The 21,256-nt window shown below is 44.5% G+C and overlaps 1 protein-coding gene across 4 annotated transcripts in view; it reads left to right on the forward strand.

Moving 5' to 3' along the window:
• AKAP8 (A-kinase anchoring protein 8) overlaps positions 1-20,179 on the forward strand; it is a 31,688-nt gene extending 11,509 nt beyond the window's left edge. Inside the window, exons 4-14 of one of the 4 annotated variants that reach the window (XM_038378601.2) lie at positions 2,232-2,535; positions 3,767-4,352; positions 5,562-5,703; positions 6,153-6,199; positions 6,935-6,971; positions 9,634-9,730; positions 10,422-10,563; positions 11,340-11,433; positions 13,070-13,200; positions 15,242-15,337; positions 18,702-20,179. In XM_038378601.2, the coding sequence (XP_038234529.1) occupies positions 2,232-2,535; positions 3,767-4,352; positions 5,562-5,703; positions 6,153-6,199; positions 6,935-6,971; positions 9,634-9,730; positions 10,422-10,563; positions 11,340-11,433; positions 13,070-13,200; positions 15,242-15,337; positions 18,702-19,229 (2,204 nt within the window). In that variant the 3' untranslated portion in view covers positions 19,230-20,179. The remainder of the gene's footprint in view (positions 1-2,231; positions 2,536-3,766; positions 4,353-5,561; positions 5,704-6,152; positions 6,200-6,934; positions 6,972-9,633; positions 9,731-10,421; positions 10,564-11,339; positions 11,434-13,069; positions 13,201-15,241; positions 15,338-18,701) is intronic. The other 3 variants (XM_038378602.2, XM_038378604.2, XM_038378603.2) reach the window with 3 other exon arrangements.
• Positions 20,180-21,256: the final 1,077 nt, after the last annotated feature.

The raw sequence follows: 21,256 nt of genomic DNA on the forward strand, positions 1-21,256 counted from the left end.
GTTGTCCCTCCCCCGACTGCCATATGCTGCTCCTACCCTCTGCCTTGGAGCTGCTCCTGGGAGCCTCCTGCTTGCTGTGTGGGGAAGAGGGGGGAAGAAGGGGGCTAATGTCAGGGTGTCTTCCTCCCCCCTGCTCCTGCCCGCCGCTTACCCCTTCTCCTTATAGAGCAGGGTGAGGACACGACAGGGCTCAGGATGGAGAGAGCTTGCTGGCCGCAGCTGCTGTCTCAACTTGCTTATATTCTTAAAAAGGCAGTGTACTTAGAGTAGGGTCAGCGTACTTAAAGGGGCAATGCACATCTTTCTCACACACACACGCACACACACACACACACACACACACACGGTGGGGTGTGTGTGTCTCTGTCTGCCATGCTGTCTCCCCTTCCTCCATTTGTGCAGCCTTATAGAGTGTGAGGCTACATTAACAACAGTGTGTTAACCCTTGAGGGCTCAGCCGAATGCTAGTTCATCATTTAACAGTAAGGCATTCCCTAAGAAATATCCCACCCTCTTCCACCCTCTGACTCTACCACCTCAACCAAGCTTCACAATCATCATTGCTGTGTACAGTATTAAATTGTTTGTTTAAAACTTGTGTGTGTAATATATATAAAAAATAAATATTGTGACAGACCCAGACCAGTGGGGTACAGGAGTCTGGTAGAAGGCAAATATACTGGCTACTGGATGAACAGTTTTCTGTTCCCTGGGTGACCAGAGCAGGGGCTGCCCTAGAGCAATCAGGAACCTGCTAGAACCAATTAAGACAGGCAAGCTAATCAAGACACCTGGAGCCAATTAAGAACTTTCTAGACTCAATTATGGCAGGCAGGCTAATCAGGAGACCTGGTTTAAAAAGGACTTCCCATCAGTTAGTAGGGGGGCGCGCCAGGAGCAGGGAATGAGAAGGTGTGCTGCTGGAGGAGTGAAGAGTTCAAGCGTGATCAGGCTTCAGGAGGAAGATCCTGCTGTGAGGATAAAGAAGGTGCTGGGGGAAGGCCATGGGGAAGTAGCCCAGGGAGTTGTAGCTGTCGTGCAGCTGATACAGGGGACACTGTAGACAGCTGCTATCCACAGGGTCCTGGGTTGGAACCTGGTGTAGAGGGTGGGCCCGGGTTCCCCCCAACTCCTGATTGGACACAGGAGGAGCTCATCTGGTCTGTGAGAAACACCAGAAGGGAAGGTCTAAATTGGAAAGAGATCTGGCCTGTCCCCGACCCACTAGCTGGGACACGGAGACTGCTGGGATTGTTCTCTGTTTCTCCCATGCTGGTCAGAGATGAGGTTAGCTGAGTGGATGGCAGGTCTGAGCCACTAGCAAAAGTGGCCAAACTGAGGGCTTCCGTGAATCTCTGAGGCAAGCAAATCTGCCTATAAGCGCAGGACCCACCAAGGTAGAGGAGGAACTTTGTCACTATAGGTTTTTTTTGTCTGGTGAAAAAAATTTCACTGGAACCTAATCTCCCCTATTTACATTAATTCTTACGGGGAAATTGGATTCACTTAACATCGTTCCGCTTAAAGTTGCATTTTTCAGGAACGTAACTACAAAGTTAAGCGAGGAGTTATTATACTGTCATGCACTTCCAAATCTCTGGATTTGCATAAGCAGTATCCAATAGTACCATGAACATAGATGTAGTGCAGTGCTTTTCCCCCTCACCATTGTATTATCTTGCCATAAGGCGGCTTATGTTGTTGTCAGAGCTAGAATATGACTCATAACTTCAGATTTTCTGGTTAGTCTATTAAATGTATGTTAATATTGTATTTATTCTTGCATACATGGTTACAAGTCCAGCAACACTAGTCTCAAATTTTAGCACAGCTTCATGGAGCCATACTACATGGGTAGAGCATGCTGGCAATGTATTATGCTGTAGATACTGAACATTATTATAACAACATATCTTTATGGTAGTACAGGATCTCTCTCATATCAGTTAAAACCAAGCTGGACCAAGCACTGGAATAATCCCACACTGGTTCATGATAATTGGCTGGTTGCAACAGATTTTTTTCTATCTCTGATTTCTGTAGCTTTAGGAAACCTGAATTTTCCTTCACGGAAAACCAGACCATACTTGTTCTAGTTTAAAAGTTTTCATCAAATAGTAAAGATCAGATGCAACCTTGATTAGTAGAGTGAGTTCATTAGAATCTAAACTCCTTACATGAGCCTACATTTCTTTGACGGTGTATTCAATTTTACTTTCCTTTTCTGCAAGGCTATGAAGGCTATGACTATTATGGCACCCAAACCACCGGCTCTACTACAGCTGCCTCGTACAATTATGCTGCAGCTGCAGCTGCAGCTGCAGCTGCTACCACTAATACCTGGGAGACTCCCAAAACTACCGACATGACCATGACTGCTGATGTCAACACCAGTATGCCAGTTGCAACTTATAGTACGGAAGCTGTGGCAAATGAGAACTCTGACTCCATCATAGCCAAAATAAACCAGCGTCTGGATATGCTGTCAAAGGAAGGCAGTGGTGGAGGCGGGGAAGGAATGGAAGACCAGGAAAGGTGACTTATCACTTCTTTCTTTTCACAGAGGTTTTTAAATCTTAAATCACTGTAACTTCAAATTAAATTTGAAACATTTTACAGCAGAGGGAATGGTCCAATATTAATTCCTCTTAAACAGATACGTTAGTACAAAATGCAGCCTTGATCTCTCAGTCCCAAATTATGTTATCAATCCCTATTCAGCATAACAATGTATTTTCAAAGCTGGTTTCTCTGTTCACCCTTAGTTGTACCAAAACTTACTTTTATTAATGATGAGATGCTGAAGTGAGATGTTTAATCTGCAGCTATATTTTTCTTACCTTTTCTAATAATGCCTTGTAATCTAAATAGTTTGTATTGATAGACCAGTGAGTATGAAGAAAAATACCAGATGCTTGCTCTGTTGTTCGGGCAGTAATATGCATCCTGACATCAGTTGTAGGAAGGAAGAAATGAAATACATAATCTTTCTGTGGCATTGGTACTTGCTACTTCATCAGCCAAAATGCTGATGGATTTATCTGCCTTAATTCCACATCCAGAGGTAAAACCAAAAGTTTTATCTTTTGGATTCCTTATTAATGCCCCTGTTGCTATGTTAGGAATATTGCAAGTACATTGGAACCTCTGTGTACTGCCTCTACCCTGCAAAGCAGAGGTATTTCTCATTTCTCCTCAGGGCTTCTACTTCAGGCAGGGATTTTTGCTCTTTTGTCCCTCTGTATCTAATTAATTCTCCAGTTATTTCCTATTTCTGCAGCTGTGTACTGTGCCACGCTTCCTGTATGCTTGTAGTTCTCCTAATGTGCCAGCCAGGGAACTAGCTAGCAGTGATGAAGGGGATCTCTTGGCTGTACCTCAGTGTGGGATTAAGGTGGATAAACCCATCAGTTTTTTGATTTGACAGATCAGCAGGTACCCACTCAGAGAGGATAAAAATTAAAAGTGAGACTTTTTTCAGTCATATTTCTGATTAGATATATTTGTGCAACAGACTTACAATTTTTGGTTCAATTCTCAAGTCACCCTAAGACTAAGGACAAGGTGAGTGAGTTCCTGTGCAAAGGTGTCACTCAGCAGGGACCACAGTATTTTTTTCATTCTTTGCATCTTAATTCTTTGTGTTCTGATTCTAGTTTTAACCCAAATTAAATCTGGATGTAAATTTCTCTGTGGCTTTTATATTTGGCAGAGCATGGCTCTGTGCTTTATTAGCTACTGATTCGATTCCTTGCTTGCTGTGCAGCTCTTTCAGGTTTGAGTCTTTTGAGTCTTATGACTCAAGGTCTTCAATGAACGACCGTGACCTGTACAGAGCTGGCTACGATTATGGCGAAGTTGGAACTGATCGGAATGATTCCTTTGGAAGCCAATTTGACAGCCGTAGGAATCAGTCCAGCAACAGAGGAAACAGCTATGGTCTCATTAGAGGGAGGGGCCAGAATCGGATTCAAAATCGGGGACGTCTAAATGCTTTCAACCGCACTGACCGCTTCATGCCATCTTCAAGTACTGAGCGACTGTCTGCACGCTGGAATGAGTTGAACTATATGGGTGGGCGGAGCATGGGTGGTCCCTGCCCCAACAGGCTCCCTTCCCTCTTCTCCCAAGCCCTTGTCCCTGACTATTGCGATTATGGGGACTATGGCGATTACGGGGATTATGGGGACTATGGCGACTATGGTGACTATGGCGACTACGGAGACTATGGTGACTATGACTATGGCATGATGGGAATGCCAGGAATGGGAAGGTATGGTAACATGCCATATGGAGTCGGCAGGCAACGAAACAGAGTGAGTACAGTGCCGTGGCATCTGAACATTCTTATGGTAAGAGCCGTCAAAACACTTGTTCTTGGTGTAAACCCTTTGCTTTTACTCATGTAGTTGCCCTTAAAAGACAGGCAGTGCATTGTTAATTCAGGGGCAATGGGGTTAGCTGTGAAGTACGCTTTTCCTGTTAAAAGGATATGTTTTCCTTTGATTGCCAGATTTCACAGTCAAAGAGTCAACAGGCTAGTGTGCTGTTTCTCTGTACAAAAAGGATATAGTTCTGAGCAGACTTTTTTTCTTTAGAAAAACTTAACTATTTGGGAGGCCGGGAACTATGTACAGTATTTTGGATAACCTTGGCACAGCTCATCTGCTCAGTTTATAAAAGGATTTACTGCATTAAGTACAGCTAATCTAAATCAGCGTTTCTCAAACGGTGGTCCACAGGCCCTGCTGATCATCTCCTCCCCCTCCCTCTCTGTGCCTCCTGCACGCTAAAAGTCCGGTGGTGCAGCGGAGTTAAGGCAGGCTTCCTACCTACCTTCCTTGGCTCCGCGCCACTTCCGGAGGCGGCTGGCACGTCCCTGGGGAGCAGGGGATCTCCGTGTGCTGCCTCCACACTGAGCATCGACTTCGCTGCTCCCATTGGCTGGGAACTGTGGCCAATGGGAGTTGAGGGGGTGGTGCCTGTCAGGCAGGGGCAGTGCGTGGAAACCTTGACACACACACACACCCCATCCCACCCCCGGGGTAGGAGCTGCTGCCAGAAGGATGCAACAGTTGCTTTCTGGAGCCGACTGAGGTAAGCACCACCTGGCCAGAGCCCACACTTGTCACCCCCTCCCACATCCTGACCCTCTGCCCCCAGCCCAGAGCTTGTACTCTGCACCCGAACTCCCTCCCAGAGCCCTCATCCTCTCCTGCAACCCAACACCCTGTCCCAGCCTGGTGAAAGAGAGTGAGGGTGAGAGAGAGCAAGTGACGGAGGGGGAATGGAGTGAGTGAGGAGGGGGGCTTGGAGAAGGGGCAGGGCAAGGACTGAATGGGGGGTGGGGCTTGGAGGTTCCAGAAAATGTTTAAATCAAAATGGGGGTCCACATGTTGGTAAAGTTTGAGAACCGCTGACCTGGACAGAAGGTTACAGGGTCACACATGCTTTTAGGAGCTCATTTCATTTAAGCTGCAGACGGGTTAGAAGAGCTGGAGCTTCTTGGTTGCTGCTGAAAAGATGGTCCATAAGATACTTCACCTTGTTTGTGTTTCTAGCCCAAGAGGAGGAGTTTCCGCAACCGCTCAGGGGGTCGATCAGATAGTGAAGGAGGGCGCAAGCGGAAACAATCCCAAAGCGGAGATGAGCCAGACAGCAAACAGGCAAAGACTGACAGTGAAGGAGACGACACCGAGAACGGTACAGTCCTGGTTTTTTTGACTAGAAAGGCTCTCAGCTAAGCTCATTAAGTGCTTCTTCTCTTCACTGGCTGGCAACCAGCACTATAGATATTGTCTGTTAAATCTTAAAACTCAGTGGTCCTTAATCTGAGGCTATAGTCTGTCACTGTTACTGTGGTACACTGTTAGGTGCCTCCTAAGATTCAAGCTTTCCTCAGTGCTCTGCGGACTCATCAGAGAAGTTGGTGCTCTAAATTCATCATTAAGGTAGGGACAGAACTTGTAGCAGGGACTACCAGGCAGGAGAGAGAACAGTCATCAAGTTGAGTTTTGTATTGGCGGTTATGAACCGGTGCTCTGTGAGTAAATAGGCAACTATATAGTGCTGGTGTCTTGTAACTTGCAGTAGGAGTGGAAGGAAAGGCTTTCTCCACCCTAGTTAAATGACCTGTCTTGTGTATCTGGCAGATGATGGTGAAGGAGAGGACAAATCTGGAGATGAAGGAGACAAAGGTGTAAGTAACTTTCTAGAGCCTCTATAGAATGAATGTGAATTTTCTGAACATGTCTGCTAGATTCTTTCTTAGCTACCTTTATTAGATTAGCCTCACCTGAGAGTGAAGATATGAGACTATTGTAGCTAGTGTCCTTTACTTCGCTCCCACACACCAGAGCCAGAATTTTCAAAAATAGCCTAAAGGTAGGCTTCTAAATCTACTTAGACATCTTTTTCTCAAAAATGCTGAATACCCAAAAGTTCCCTCCTACTGCAATATGGGATATGTATGACTGCCCCTAATGTTGGGGTGCTCTGAACTCTGCTTTCTAGACCAGCATAATGCTCCATTATTGTTCCATGATTTCGGAGGGAGTATGATCTAGTAATTGGGACAGTGGGGTTAAACTCCTTATTAATTATGTTTTTTTACAGTAGTGCCTAAGGGCTAACTAAGGATGGAGCCCCATTGTGCTTGGCCCTGTACAAACACCGAATTTTGTCCATGGCTATGACTCATTGTTTTAGCAACATATAAAATGTTAAGACTGGCAAAATAGGATTTCACGGTCATATTCTGAAATATCCTTAGCAAAACAATTTTGCAAATTTTAGTTAAATATGATGGTTTGATCTAAAAATGACTCTACACTGTATACTCTGTCAGTCACTGACAGATTATTGCAGATACGGTTTATGTGGATTTTTAAAGTAGTAGCTGATGTTGATGGCTTTCTTTGTTTTTGTTTTAAAGGAGAATGAGGGTTGTGGTGAAGATTGGGAGAAGAAAGGTAGGGTGATTTCTCCACTTCACATGATTCCTGTGGACTTAACGTACCCAATTGGCGTGTTTTCCCTCTTTACACTTGGAGCTATCTTGAGTTCAGCATTCAATCAAAGGCTTATAAAACTTAGGAGTGTGTTATGTAATGTCAAGTACAACACACACAGATCAAGGTTCCTGAGCTGCTTGCTGCTTTAGTGTAGTCTTTTGCAGCCTGGTGGAATAATGCTGCTTGCCTGTGATGGGGGTTACTCATATCAGAGCTCTGACACTGTGCTCACTGCTGTACTGAAAAGCCAGTCACAGTGCCTGTCCATGCTTACAATCTAAGATGGAAAAACAAAACACCAGTGGTCCAGTAAATGGATAAAGCAGGATTTTCTCTAATAATGACACACTTCTTGGGTGGTGGTTTAACAGTGACACTCTAAATTAAATGTCTCTTTCCAGAGCAGGTGGAAGCATATTAATCAAGGGTTAGTTTGAAAGCCTTATTATCTTGTGTGAAAACCACTCTTGTCATTCCTTTTCAACTGAATTCCTTTGAGTTGAATAGAGAACAGAAAGCGCAGATGTGGCTGCGCCCTATCTGCTATAGTGGGGGAAGGGGCCTGTTATGCAAAGAGTTTTATCTTAGAATTTATAGATGGAGGTGTCTTATTGGGTCTCTTGTAGCCAGAACTGTCTCCCCTTGCATCCATATGTTTCTTGTGTTTGTGCTATGCATGTCTGGCAGGTTGTTGGGCCTACACCCTAAGGAGAAGATGTCTCTTTTTCACTTGATGATTGCAAAGACGGACTTGAGTCTGACTGACATCAAGTCATAAAGCATATTCATTAATTCCAGATTGAGGGAAATGTCACTGAAGGGACTTATAACACAGAGCTGGCTAATCTGTGCGATCAGTTTGAGGGGTAAACCCTTAGATAGCAAAACCACAAAAATAGGAAGGCAGAGACTAAACATTGAGACTGCCCCATTTATTGCTCTTGGCTGGGATTTTCAAAAGTGCTCAGCGTTGGCCTAACTCAGTAGGAGTTTTACCATTGACTTCAGTGAAAGCAATTGTGCCAGTGCTGTGCAATTCTGAAAATTACACCCCTTATCTGTATTTGTGGAAAGAACTTAGCTAATAGCATACTTGTCACAATTTTCACTTATGGCCTGTCGTCTTAATTCTGCACTTGGCAGACCTAAGTTAGTCAATTCTAGACTCCCCTTCTCTTACGCTTTCAGGACATATATGAGTCTCTTAGAGATTCACAAGCTTGTTGAAATTGTGATCTGCATAGTTGTGGGAATGTAGAAAGCAGTGTTTGTGGCTTATTAAATGCTGAAGCAAAGCAGAAACTTGGAACAAGATGGTTTTGTATGTTAGCTGCTGTGCAGCACATGATTATCGGGGGGGGAACCACACATTTTCTGTATGGGGAATTAGTGCTGTGCTCTAGCCACACATAGGACATTCTCAAGGCTGACATTGGGATATAGTTTGATGTTCGGATGTTTATCCAACCTTCCTCTTTGATAACTAGATCCTGACCCACAGAGGGTCCCCTATCTTAGGTGTTACCACAGTACAGGCAGTGGGGGTAGGGTTGCTCTCTCTATTGGGTTCTGGCTCGTTGCTCCCTTCAAATCCTGTGTTCTCCCACGCATTTGGAGACCTCGGAGAATACATGGCTGTGCATTGACAAAGCCCTAGAACCATGCAGTTTGAAGACAGCAGGCTGTACAGTGAAGATAAAAAGACCTGGATGTCTAGTTCAGTTGGAGACTTGGACTGTCCATTTCTCCCTCCCTGGCTCACACTTAGTTGTTCTGCTTGCAGAGGCCTTAAAGCCCCAATGATGTAAATTTAACTATAAATATTATTCCTTTTCTCACTAAGGATTTTGGAGAAGTAGGACTGCAGTGGCTTCAAAGCTCCTCTGAGAAACCAAACAGCAGTCATGTTTATCTGTGATAGACATTCTGGAATGGCATGTGAGGCGTTTTGAACCCTCTGGGGTGCTTTTCTAGCATCCTGAAAATAGAAGGTGAAAAAAGTGAAAGGAGAATACCAAATATAATAGTGTAATACAAAATGGAGTCTGTGTTTCAGTTTTCAGGTAAATGATTCACTGAGAGTGTGCGTTACAGGCACTCGACCACCTAAAGAAACCAAGGCTATGAGGGAGGGACAGACACTAGTCATGCAAGGAAGTTGGGTAAATGTGTGTCACCCAATGCAGCTACCCCAAGGGAGGGCTTTCACTGTCAACAGTAAGAGCTGGTTCCATTGGTGGTTGCTGTGTCTTTACTGAACCCAGCAACTTCTGAAGTTAAGTGATGGGAATTCCCTGCTGGGCAAATGGGCACAAAGAGACAGGAATGGGGTCTGTTACAATTGGTACTACTCGAACTGAGAACTCTTAATTCCAAGGATATTTAGGCTGGAAGCTGAGTGGCTTTCCAGAAACAAACACATGATAGAAAAGTGGCCTGAAAAAACAGATCAGACAGAGGAGCTATCGGAGATTAGGAAGGATAGGGATTTCTTGAAGCCTAGCATGGGAGGGAAGCACAGTAGCTCACATCCTAATAAAACCCAAAGAATTAGATTTCTGCCAACAAAAAATGTTAACATTAGGTATTATATAGAAACTTTAAATGTGATTCTCTGTAGCATCTGGAGATGGTGGTGATGATGATGATGATGAGGTGAAAAAGAAGAGGGAGAAACAGAGGAGAAGAGATAGAATGCGCGATCGTGCTATGGATAGGTAAGTGACTATAGAGGGAGCAATCAATAAATCAGTCTCCCAAGGGCAGTGCTGTGACTCATCATCCCTAATCCACCTGGCACAAAAGAATTCTCTTTGGATCCCGGCAGGAGATTTGAACTCCCTCCTGTTCACACAACACAGATACAAGTTCCCGTTTGAAGTCGGTACAGTGGAATCAGCATATCAGTTCCAGCCAATCTATAATACTCTTCTCTTTGTGCTTTGTAACTCACATTAAAGAAAGGGGAATGTAGGTATTGTCTAATAGTTACAGTTGTAGAAGTTATTCTTCATAACTTTTATGCTAAATACAGAGCATTGCCATTTTAAAAAGTAAGCATTCTAAAGACTAAATGACCAATTAAGATAATTTACCCATTTAGTACATATGTACAAATTAACAATAGTATTGTCAAATGAAAATTCATTTTGTATATTCCCAACATTAGGCTTAACTCTGACCCATAAAATACACCTGTATTCTTTCAACATGCACATACATGCTACAAAGCAAAATTACACAGTTTAGGACAAGAATTTAATAGTACTGCATCAACTGAAACTGGAGAGGAAAGTTTGGTAAGCAGAAAATTCCTCAAATTGGAATTTTGTCAGGATGCTGGAGCTTACTCTTGTGAAAAGTTTCACTGTATAAATAGATTATTGTACCACGCATTACTTTCTTCAGAATCCAGTTCGCCTGCTCTGTGTGTAAGTTCCGCAGCTTTGAAGATGAAGAAATCCAGAAACATCTGCAAAGCAAGTTTCACAAAGATACCCTGCGATACATTGGCACCAAACTCCCTGATAAAACAGTTGAATTCCTGCAGGTATGTTGACGGCTCAGCCTTTTTTTAACCCTTATTTAAAATTCCTAGAATGGTGTGGGAGAAGGCATAGGATAATTGAGGAATTCTGTTACTGTCTCACATCTGCTGATTGCATTGCCCAGAGATTGGTAATGGGGTACAGAGCCCACTGGCTCCTTTCCAGCTCATGCCAGCATTCGCTAAGAGTTATCAATTGATGGCTCTTTACTGATTCATGTGAAATGTAGTGTTTCTAGTGCGTGTCACACAAATAACTCTCAATTGGCACTGTTTAAGCCTTAAATTGGCTGGCTCAGCAGAGAAGCCAGGAAATGAATTAAGCCATAGAGACTGACCTTCCCCTCCCCTCAGCTCTAGAAGCATGTCTTTCGGGTGAGGTATTAGGCAGCTTGTGCTTCTGCAGCTGGGTGTTTAAGTCTGCAGGCTGTCAGTAGGCATCTTTCAGGAACACAAAGGTCACGTGAATGGTTTAAAGAGACAGTTGCCACTGTCGTGGCACTATTGACTACTGTAGCATGCTGAGATATATGGAGTGTGGCTCTGAGTAGGTCTGTCTGAGCTCCTGAAGGAATAGGCAAGGTGGGGGCGGGGGGAGTGCTTGGCATGTCTCTTACTTATTTAGTTGTGCTCTCTTCCCCTCTGCATGGGTTTTCTTACAGAGCTCTCATTTCCCTTCTGAGTGGCATGCTATAGATTGTGCTGCTTATTGATGCCATTGGCTTGTACAAGTGGTGGAGAGTTTCATTCTCTCTTCCTCCCCCCCTCCCCCCCCCCAGGAGTATATTGTGAACAGGAATAAGAAAATTGAAAAGCGTCGTCAGGAGCTGACTGAGAAGGAGGGTACAAAGCAGAAACCAGACCCTTTCAAGGGTAAGTGATGTCTGTGTATGCATGGAGACTTTGTTTTGCTGTGGCACGTAGGAGCACCAGGAATGGACCAGGACCACTTTGTGTTAGGTGCTGTACAAACACAGAACAAAAAGACAGTCCCTGCCCTACAGATTTTACAATTAAGTATTGCCTGCTCAGTCAGCTCTTAATTAGGCCCAAGATGCCACAAACTATCAGACTCCCCTAGCAGAAAACAGTTGTATTACTCTGATATGATGTGGCTTAGATGGTCAGTGGAAATCCAGTAGTCCTGGAATGGCAAGTGCTGAAGGAAAAGGCCAACAGCGTGGATGCTGCTGGATGAGGGATGGAAAAAAGAGCCACATTTGCTTTTCCTTTCTCAGGCCAAACTTCTTATCTGAGAGGGCTGGGATAAAGCAGAAATTAAACTTGCCACCCCCTCCCCCTCAGCTTCAGTATCCAGTTTAATCTTACCATTTTACCCCAATGACTGGGAGACCTGCTAAAGATGACTGCATCTTGAAAGTTAGAAAGTGAACAAGCGCCATTTTTAAAAGGCTAATGAGTCACTCTATGCTCTATTCATTTTTGTAGGCAGTTGTAGTTTAGCCTTGCTTCTAGATGCTATATCACAGAACACATGGGTGCCATGGCAGATTTTACAAAAATAAGAGGCCACACAATGAGGTGGGGAGAGACTGCAGATTCTCTGCATGGTTCAATGAAAATCCATTGCAGTATTACTGATGCTGAATTCTGTGGCCAGTGAAGATAGGAAAATGTTCAAAAGCAAAGGGTTTTATTGGCTTTGTAAATATTCAGTTGAACATAGCAGATCCCATGTTCATTTTACTATTTAACCTCATTTAAAAACTGTAGGGTTGTTTTTTTTCCTGATTTGTTCTTGCCCCCATTTCTACAATAGCACATTGCCACAGAATGAACAAGGTCTTGTTTAGCACACAATTCCCAGCATGTTTTCCTACAGTGCAGGATCTCCTCAGACACAGCCAGTTAGTGAAAAGGCATTTGAACTAATGTTGTGAGTTTGGGTTCTGTGATAGATGGATACACTTGAATTAAGTTGTGCATTGGCTGACAATAAGCCAGCTTACAGGTTTTTGCTGTTGGCCTCTGAAAATGGGTAAAGGAGGAGCGAAATATTCCAAAATGTAGGAAATCATTTGTGCTGTCCTGCCTTTGAGACTTTGCAAGCGTCTCATTGAAGTCACTTTTGAGGTAGGCTGGCCTTATGGCGAAGGCACTTACCTGGGACTCAGGGAATCTGGGTTCCATTCCCTGCTCTGCCTAGGGAAAGTCAGTGATTTTTGTGCTTGTGTCTGGCATTAGGATAAGTGGTGATATTTATGATGTGCTCTGATACAACGGGAGTGGGGCATGTGTAAGAATCTAGACTGGTGAAACAAGTGGCTTCTCAAATCCTTAGAATGACACGCATGGATGGTTCTCAGAAAGCAAGGCAGAATTGAAAGGAGGTGAGATACTGGTGTCAAATTACTGCCAGTTACATCCCAGAGGGAGTTTTGTGATCTTTATTTATGGGAGTGGTGAGAAGGTGTTGATGGGACTCGCAGAACTTTTTCGAGGTAACAGCTACTCGTGAATGTTGGCTAACCTGTCTGTATCACCCCAGGTATCGGCCAGGAACACTTTTTCAAGAAGATCGAGGCAGCTCACTGTATGGCTTGTGACATGTTAATTCCTGCACAGAACCACCTCCTCCAAAGACACCTGAGGTCAGCAGACCACAACAGGAACCGCAGGGTAAGCAAGCATACTTATTTCTGGCCAACTACTCATTAGATAATTTAAAGTAACTTCATCTTTAACTCAGAGAACTGGCTGAATGGACAGGTAAGAGGCTGAGGGTTTCTGACTGCTGAGGGCTCTTGCATGGAGGAATGCTAACTTGCTTTCCACCTGCTAGAAACCCTTCTTATGTTCTGGCTTATTGTTCCCCACCTGATGGAATGCAAAACCAACCAGTAACTTTGGGGCACTAGTGGTTGTGGGAAGATGAAGGAACTGGCCATGTGGATTTTGTTCTCATGCAGGTATTGGCAGGTAGGTAGGTAGGTATTAGCAGCTGAACTGGAAGGGGTTGTAGTACATGTTGGGAGTGAGAGAGAGAGAGATGAATAGAAGTGGTTACAAAGAAAGTGAGATCTGGTCTTGCCTTTTGTAATCTGCCATCCCACAGTATGTCAATGAATTAGAGAACCATGGAATCACTGTTAGGAGCTGAAGTTTCCATATGCTGACTGGGATACATAGAGAGACAGACCCTTAAGGGCAGATCTTTTATTGGGCCAGGAATTAGATTTTTTGGATGGGATTCCTACATTTTAAGGCCAGAAGGCAGGATTGTGATGATCTAGTCTGACCTGCATAACACAGTTTAGAGGACATAATTCATTTTCTTCCTCTTCCCCCCCTCCCCCCTCCAGTAATTTCTGTGTGGCTCTGGCTTTTCCTTCCTGTTCTCTTGGGGTTTAAACTACTCTGACTCAGGAATGCTGTATAAATTGCACACCAAGTGTTCTCTTTGAGGTTGCACTATTTTATAGTGCTGCTTAATAAAAAAAAAATCAAAAACCTCCCTTGTCAGAACACTTGAGGCAGGCACAATAATAATTTTAACAGAAGTCATAATGTTAGATGAGCATCTAAACCAGCATTGGCCACAGTGGAGCTTGGAGCTTTACAATGTATCTTCCCACAGGCCTTCATCTCAGTTCAAAATGGAGCAGTGCATGATGAGTAAAGCTACAATATAGTCATGGCAATCCGTATTCTGTGACTCTCCATTCCTGGCAGGAGCCATTCAGCAGCAGGTGGCCTTCCCTGTGTCGGGGTTTGTTGTTGTTCTCGCAGCCCTGGTTGTGCGGGGGGTCTCCACTCATTCCACCAGGATCACAGCTTTCCCTGTACATTGCGCCTGCAGGGATGAGGGGTCACTGTCCCTGCGGCCATGCAGGGAGCCCTCTGCAGCCCTGATGTCACAGGAATGAAGGAGCAGGGCTGCAGAGGGGGCTGCAGGGCTGGTGACAGTCTCTACAGGGCAAGGGGCAGGGTGGATGCAGTCCCACTGACTGTTTTCATCAGTTTCCTTGTGTCAGCTGAAATCAGTGTTTACTGACCTCTGTCAATTTAAAATCAAATCCTACCAAGCCTACGTATGGTGCACGTGCTCGTTTGGTGCTAGCCAGTCTGCTGAAGATCGCACACTGATATTTGTGCAGAGAGCTTAATCTGTTGCCGAATCACGTTCATTTTAAAGTCCTAAAACTTCATTGCATCTGATTTTACTCTAAGACATTTGAGGGATATGCTCATGTTTCATTTGGGAGCAGTTTCAGTCAGAATTTAAAAGTCAAGGCATAAAGTCACTTGATGGTATTTGGATGTAAATGCATGCACAGCATAGCAGAAATTGTTTAGTTGTCTTGTTTCCTGAAATAAACTTACTTCGGTAGTGAAAAGACCTAAGAATCTGCTTCTTTAATCAGGGATTGCTACATTTCTCCTTCCTCGCGCAGCAGTCTTGCATTTTGGTGACCACTGCAGTTAGGGTCCTTAAATGGAGTTTCCTTCAGGGCTTATATTGCCAGATTGGGCATGCCCTTCCCCAAGGCCAGAACATGCACCCTATGCAGAGCAGCCACTGCAGAACATGGCTGGAATCTGGAATTTCCCCTTGACAGCATAGCTGAGCAGGAAACTAACATCTTGTGACTGGTCTCTGTTAAGCTCTTCCTTGACTTGACCCACAGAGTGTCACCCCAGTGTCCGGTTTCCTTTTCAGATGGCAGCCGAGCAGTTCAAGAAGACTAGTCTCCATGTTGCCAAGAGTGTCCTAAATAACAAGCACATTGTAAAAATGCTGGAAAAGTATCTCAAGGTGAGTGAGTAAGAAAGTTGCCAGCTAGTCTTGCTTTTCCACAGAGCAGTGGGGATACACGCCGACTTGGTCCTGAACACTGAACTGGTACAGAGCACAGAGTTGAGTATCACTGTGTGTGCTGCATGTTGGTCACAAAACCCGCTTCTATATACAATGGGGAGAAGCATAGATACCACTCCGCTTTCTTATGCATAGGCTGAGCTTTGGGTCTGGTGTCTTTATTTTCTTTTTAGGCAGTTTATCACTTTTCATGTATTTTTTTTTAAAACTTGCATATTGTACCTATTGCAACCTCCAGGCACATGTAGATTAGTTATGAAATCACCCAAACCAAAACATATTAAAGGAATAAAATATCAAAAGAAACTTCAGTGCCCTAAAGTCAGCCCTCAGGCATTCACCTTGGTGCCAAAAGGAGGCACAAGGCATAGGCACCATCTAAGTCCCATAGGGTGTAAATTGGACTGAAGTGGTGCTTAGGCCTCATCCTGGCTACCTGCCTGGGGTGAATTTCACCCTGCATGAACAGTTAGGCTCTGAAACTTTCCCAGCAGGTCAACAAACTCTGACAGACCAACAGGGGCATTAAATTCCAGAGTCGAAACACATTCCCTCTAGGTCCTATCCATGTCCCTTGAGATCAAAGCAGGGGAGTATCAGGTGAGAGCACCCTAGCCAATCCTCACTGTCAGGATGGAGTGCAAGGACAAAGTCAGGGCCACAACAGGTAGAATTCTTAGGTCAAATCAGCACTTTGAATTGCATCCAGAAAGAAGCTGGAAGCCAGTGCAGTCTTCAGAGTATGGGTATAATATGCTCCATGGGAAGCACCGCTGAGTAAGCAGGCAGTTGCGTCCTGCGCTGACATTTCCAAGTTGCCTTCGAGGGTATGCCCATTTAGAGCACATTGCAGTAATGCAATCTGGCGGTGACATGGGCATGGGTAACTGGCGAGGTCCACATCTGAGAGAAAAGGTCGCAACCTCCTTGCCATGCGAAGATGAAAAGAAGCACTTTTGGCTACTGCTGCTACCTGGGAATCCAGGAGCAGCCATGGATCCAACAGGACCCCTGATTTGCAAACTTGGCTAACAGGGCAGGCAAACCCCCTCAAATGGGGGGAGCAACTGTTTCCCCTGTTTCACCGGCATCACTTTGGTCTTATCTGGATTGAGCCTCTGCCAACTAGCTCTCATCCAAGCCCCAGTCTCTGCTAGACACTAGCAAAACTGAGACTCCACCCTCTGGGTCCAGTGAAAGAGACTTTGAGCTGAGAGTTATCAGCACATTGATGGCACTGCAGCCCAGATAGCGAGGCTGTCTCCCCTAGCGGCCTCTCATACACGTTGAACAGGAGGGGTGACAATAAACCCTGCGGTACCCCACACGAGAGAGCCCTCGGGGCAGATGAGCAATTGCCCAGTGCTACCCTCTGGGATCTCTCAGAGGAAAGAACGGAACCACTCAAGTGCAACTCCGTCTACCCCTGCCAGGGTCCGCAGGCACATCAACAACACCTCATGATCAACGGTATCAAAGGCTGCCGGCAGATCTAAAAGAATCAGCATGGGCACCTGACCTTTGTCCATCAGCAGGAGGAGATCTTCGACCGATCCCAGCACGGTCTCCGTACCATACCCAGGTGCAAAACCAGACTGAAAGGGGTGAAGGAAATCTGAGGATTCCAGGTAATGCCAGAGCTGCCTCGCCAAAACCTTCTCAGCAACCTTCCCCAAGGAAGGCTGGAGACAGGGTGATAATTGCCAAGACTGTCAGCGTCAAGAGATGGTTTCTTGAACGTGGGCCTAATGATTCCTCCTCTGAGGGATGCTGGCACCTTGCCCTTACAAAGAGAGGCTGAGGCAGTCTCCACCAATAGTGGACTCCATATTTCCCTGTAGATTTTACTGGCGATTGTGGACATGGGTCCAGATCGCAGGGTATAGCCTGGAGTTCCTCCAGAATCTCATTAGATAAGTTTGGCTGGCTGAAATCCAGCCAGAGAAGACGACATTATGTTTGTCCTCCACCTGCATGGATCTGCTCTTGTGGAGGCAGCCAGACTGGTCTGAATCTGATCATTCTGGTCCGTGAAGTAGAAAACTCCTCAAAAGAAATACTTGACTGTTGCTAGGCAAAGATGGCCCAATTTTACTAGGCTGTCTGTCACCCAGCACAGTTCCACTGGGCAGGATTTCACGGATACTAGTGGAGCAGGAGAACTCTCTCCTCACCTCCATCACAACCATGACATAAGAGTTCAAAAGCTCTTAGTCACACTTGATTAGATTCCGGGCAAGATTTCTGCCACTGGCATGTTATCTTCCTCATTCACACTTCATCTTTTGCAGGCTGCCTGCATACCAAGGTGATCTGTGAGGAAGGGAAGGAAAGTTTAGGAGCCACCATTCCATAATCCAGAACAAACCATGCAGGGGGTCCATCTGCTGGCTGTACAATATTCTCCTTCAGATAACTCTGAAACCCAGTCTAAGCCAAATAATAAAAATAGGTCCCCTATCCCAACAGGAGTAGAAGTGAGCTCTGATCTCAGCCTTATTCAGGCTGAACGAGGCCAAAACCCTTAGGGCCTTGACCTCCTATGAAAAAAGTGAATAACTCCTACTGAAATAACAAAACCTAATTAGTTATCACTTAGTGTGGGATGGAGAGAGCAGGAACCAATTCCTGAGACTACCAAGACGGTTTTCACTTGAAACCATTAGTTATACCAGCACTTCAAAAAAATACCTGGATTCTTGGCTCCCAAAGATAGGGTGGTATGAAAACTGTTACTTCAGTTGTTGATCTGCCTGGACCTCTCCCAGTGGGAGAGATTTCTCTGCCACTGGGTTGTATGCTCAAGTGGGACTGGACAGAAGGTGAAAAAATTAATATAACTGCTTTCTAGAAGATGAGTTCCTCCCACTTGAGATTGGACACCCCTGGTTTGCCTAGGTGTTGCAGCACACACAGTTTGTAAGAATATACCCTCCCTCCCCCACCCCTTGGGTGACTGCACCCTGTACAGGTTGCAGTACAGGAGAGTCGCATACAATTTCCATTCCTGCAAGGTAGAGGCTTTCCCAGCAATAAGTAACATTGCCTATTGATGTGGGGCTTTGACAAACACTTTCCTGGGGTGCTTTTCATGATAAAAGTTTAGAGTGCACAATTTTTATAGGAGCTTTGGGGCTGGACCTGATCAGTTTTCACAGTTCTTTCCTGAAATTGAGGATCTGTCGTTTCCAATTGATCTCGGTTGCAAACCTCTGAATTTCATGTCTGAGGTTTCCTCTAGGAGAAACTTAAACCATACTACAGGCAAATGACTGCTGTCCTTTCCCCCTCTCTTTGTCAGGGTGATGATCCATTTACAGATGAAATTGTTGACCAGGATGTTGATGAAACTGAAACCTTGGAAGGAGGTGATGGTGGTGGAGAAGGGGCGAATGAAAGTGCTACTGCAGAGACAAAAGAGGAAGGTACTGGGGATGCAGGTGAAGCCACAGAAGCTACAGAAGCCCCTGAAACCACTAAAGCAGAAGGAGAAGAAATAGAAAAAGCCTCTGAGGAATTGCCTGAAAATGAGGAGTTGCCTAAAAATGAGGCAGAGCAGCAGCAGCCGCCACCACCACAGGAAGAAGCTGAGGTTGGGGCAGAGGCTGGAATAGAAGAAGCAGCAGAGGCAGCAGTGGTTGTAACAGAAGAACCATCCCCTCCTCAAGAAAATATAGATGAGACAGTGGCTTCTGCAGGAGGTGAAGCTGAAGTACAGCAGGTTGAAAAGGAAGAGGAGAAACCAAGTGAGGTAACAGAGTCTGGAAACAGTGATGCAAAGGTGGAAGAGGAGGCACCACCTGTAGAAGTGGAGCTGCAGCAAGAATAACTCTGTAAATGTTTGTGTGAAGGTGACTTGTCCTGCACAATTGTATAATCCATGATTTTGATTTTTTTCCTGTCTTATTCGAATGCAGTACCTGAATGCGCATTGCCAGAAATTCAGCTGGCTTTGTTTTTGTTCAAGGGGAGGGACCCAACTGTTCTGTTATGGGAGCAGTCTTGTGCTTAATTGTCTTGTTCTGTAGATTTGCTTAGTTCTGCTTTCTACATAATTTTTTAGGTTGAAGACTGCAGAAAGCTGTACATTCCCCAAGAAACACTTGAGGTGCATCATCATCTTTTTGAATTTTTAGAATGAAAAGTGGGATTTGCAAAATAAAAACATGATGATTAGATTCTGACAGCTGTTTGGTTTTTAAGTGCAGCACTAAAGCAGTATGATTTCTTTTGCAACAGAGACTTGGTCCTTTTACTAATTGGGAGCCAATAAATATCTTCAGCATTTTTTATCCCTACCTATAGAGAATACTTACCATTTTAAATACTCCCTAGAAAGGAGAGGATTTTTTGTTGTGAGATCCACTGGCTTCATCTGTCAAAACTCCAGTGCTGCATGAGAATTAGGGTACGTAGTTTTACAGTTTTTAAGCACCAAGTCGGTTTGTCTAGAAATCAGGCCACTCTTTGTATAGAGCACTGATTTAGAGACCTACTTTGAGAGGGGGAAATTACACCTCCGTTGAAAACCATTTTTCCTTCATCCTAAATTTTAATAAGGTCACAGTAGTCTCATTCACAGTATAAAACTGATTGCCAAATGCTGTCACAGGGTTATTCAAACAATACCAAGATCAGCAAATGATAGGAACTGCTGACTTAAGTGTTATTATCTATGCTTGTGGTATAAAATGTTTAAGTCTGATATAGACCCATTTTGAATAAACCCAGAGTTCTTGGTCTTAAAGTCTAAATAAACTTCTGAATCTGGAAAAAAAACCAACAATCACCTCTAATTGTAATTGAGCTGTCCATGAAATGTCTGCACTTTGAGCAATCGTTAAAGATTTGTAAAATGAGAACCACCAGCTCCATCTCTGGGTCTCAGGTTCTGGGAAGATATCACACGCTTCTTACCAAAGACCGAATGCGGGTGGTGCTTTTTTTTTTTTTTTTTAAAAGATTCTCTCTTCCGCAGTGAGTGGAGGGTTGGGAGGCTGCAGTAAGAATCGCATCCATTTCTGCCTCTGATCCCTTGTACCAATATATTTTGATACATTTGTACATGCAAAGGGAAAACCGTGGTATCAAACATGATTGTCTACCTGGCTGAGAGTAGCTGAGACATTTGCCTGGAGAGGCAGCTAAGTTTTGCTATAAATAGCACTTTGTAACTGCTAAAATCCCTGGCACCAAAGATCTTGGTAACAATACATTGGTCTGATTCTCAGGGCATCAAGAGGTTAAAGATGTTGCATACACAGACCATTGGCAAGTCTTTTCCTGATAGTCATTGCCACTCTCTATAGAAAACCCATCACTGTCTGCATGTCCACATAGCACTTGGGTTTTCCAATCTCTTGTTGGGTTAGCTGAGCCCTACATTTATAGTTCAAAGTAGCAAATGGTGCAAGTCTTCTAGCTGAAGTTCAGTAGGTTAGTGCTGATCATGTGGACACCCAAACCCAGCTGATTTCTTATGGAACAACTCTAATGTGAACAAAGAACTTTGGAGGTTGAAATGGGGAAGTGTGAACAGTCTTGCTTGCAGATTCCCTTTCTACTTGTCCATAAACTTCTGCCAGCTGTGTGTGATTGTATCAGGATGCTATGGAGGTGAGAGGAAAGCAGTGAGACTACATTACACAGAGAAAGGAACATAAGAGCTTGAACACTAGTGCTGCTGGTTGGTACACCTAAACTAAAGAGGCTTTTCAGGGAAATCCAAGTCAGGTAGGTGGGAAATGCATAAGTAGCAAGGTAGCCTGATCTCCCCAGATGCAATAATTTTTGCACCACCTATTCTCTTAGCTCTCTGTTGTGGCTGGGTGAGGAGGTTTGCTTTTTCTTCATTCT

Source organism: Dermochelys coriacea, chromosome 20 (assembly GCF_009764565.3).
Source record: "Dermochelys coriacea isolate rDerCor1 chromosome 20, rDerCor1.pri.v4, whole genome shotgun sequence".
Classification (NCBI taxonomy): Eukaryota; Metazoa; Chordata; order Testudines; family Dermochelyidae; genus Dermochelys; species Dermochelys coriacea.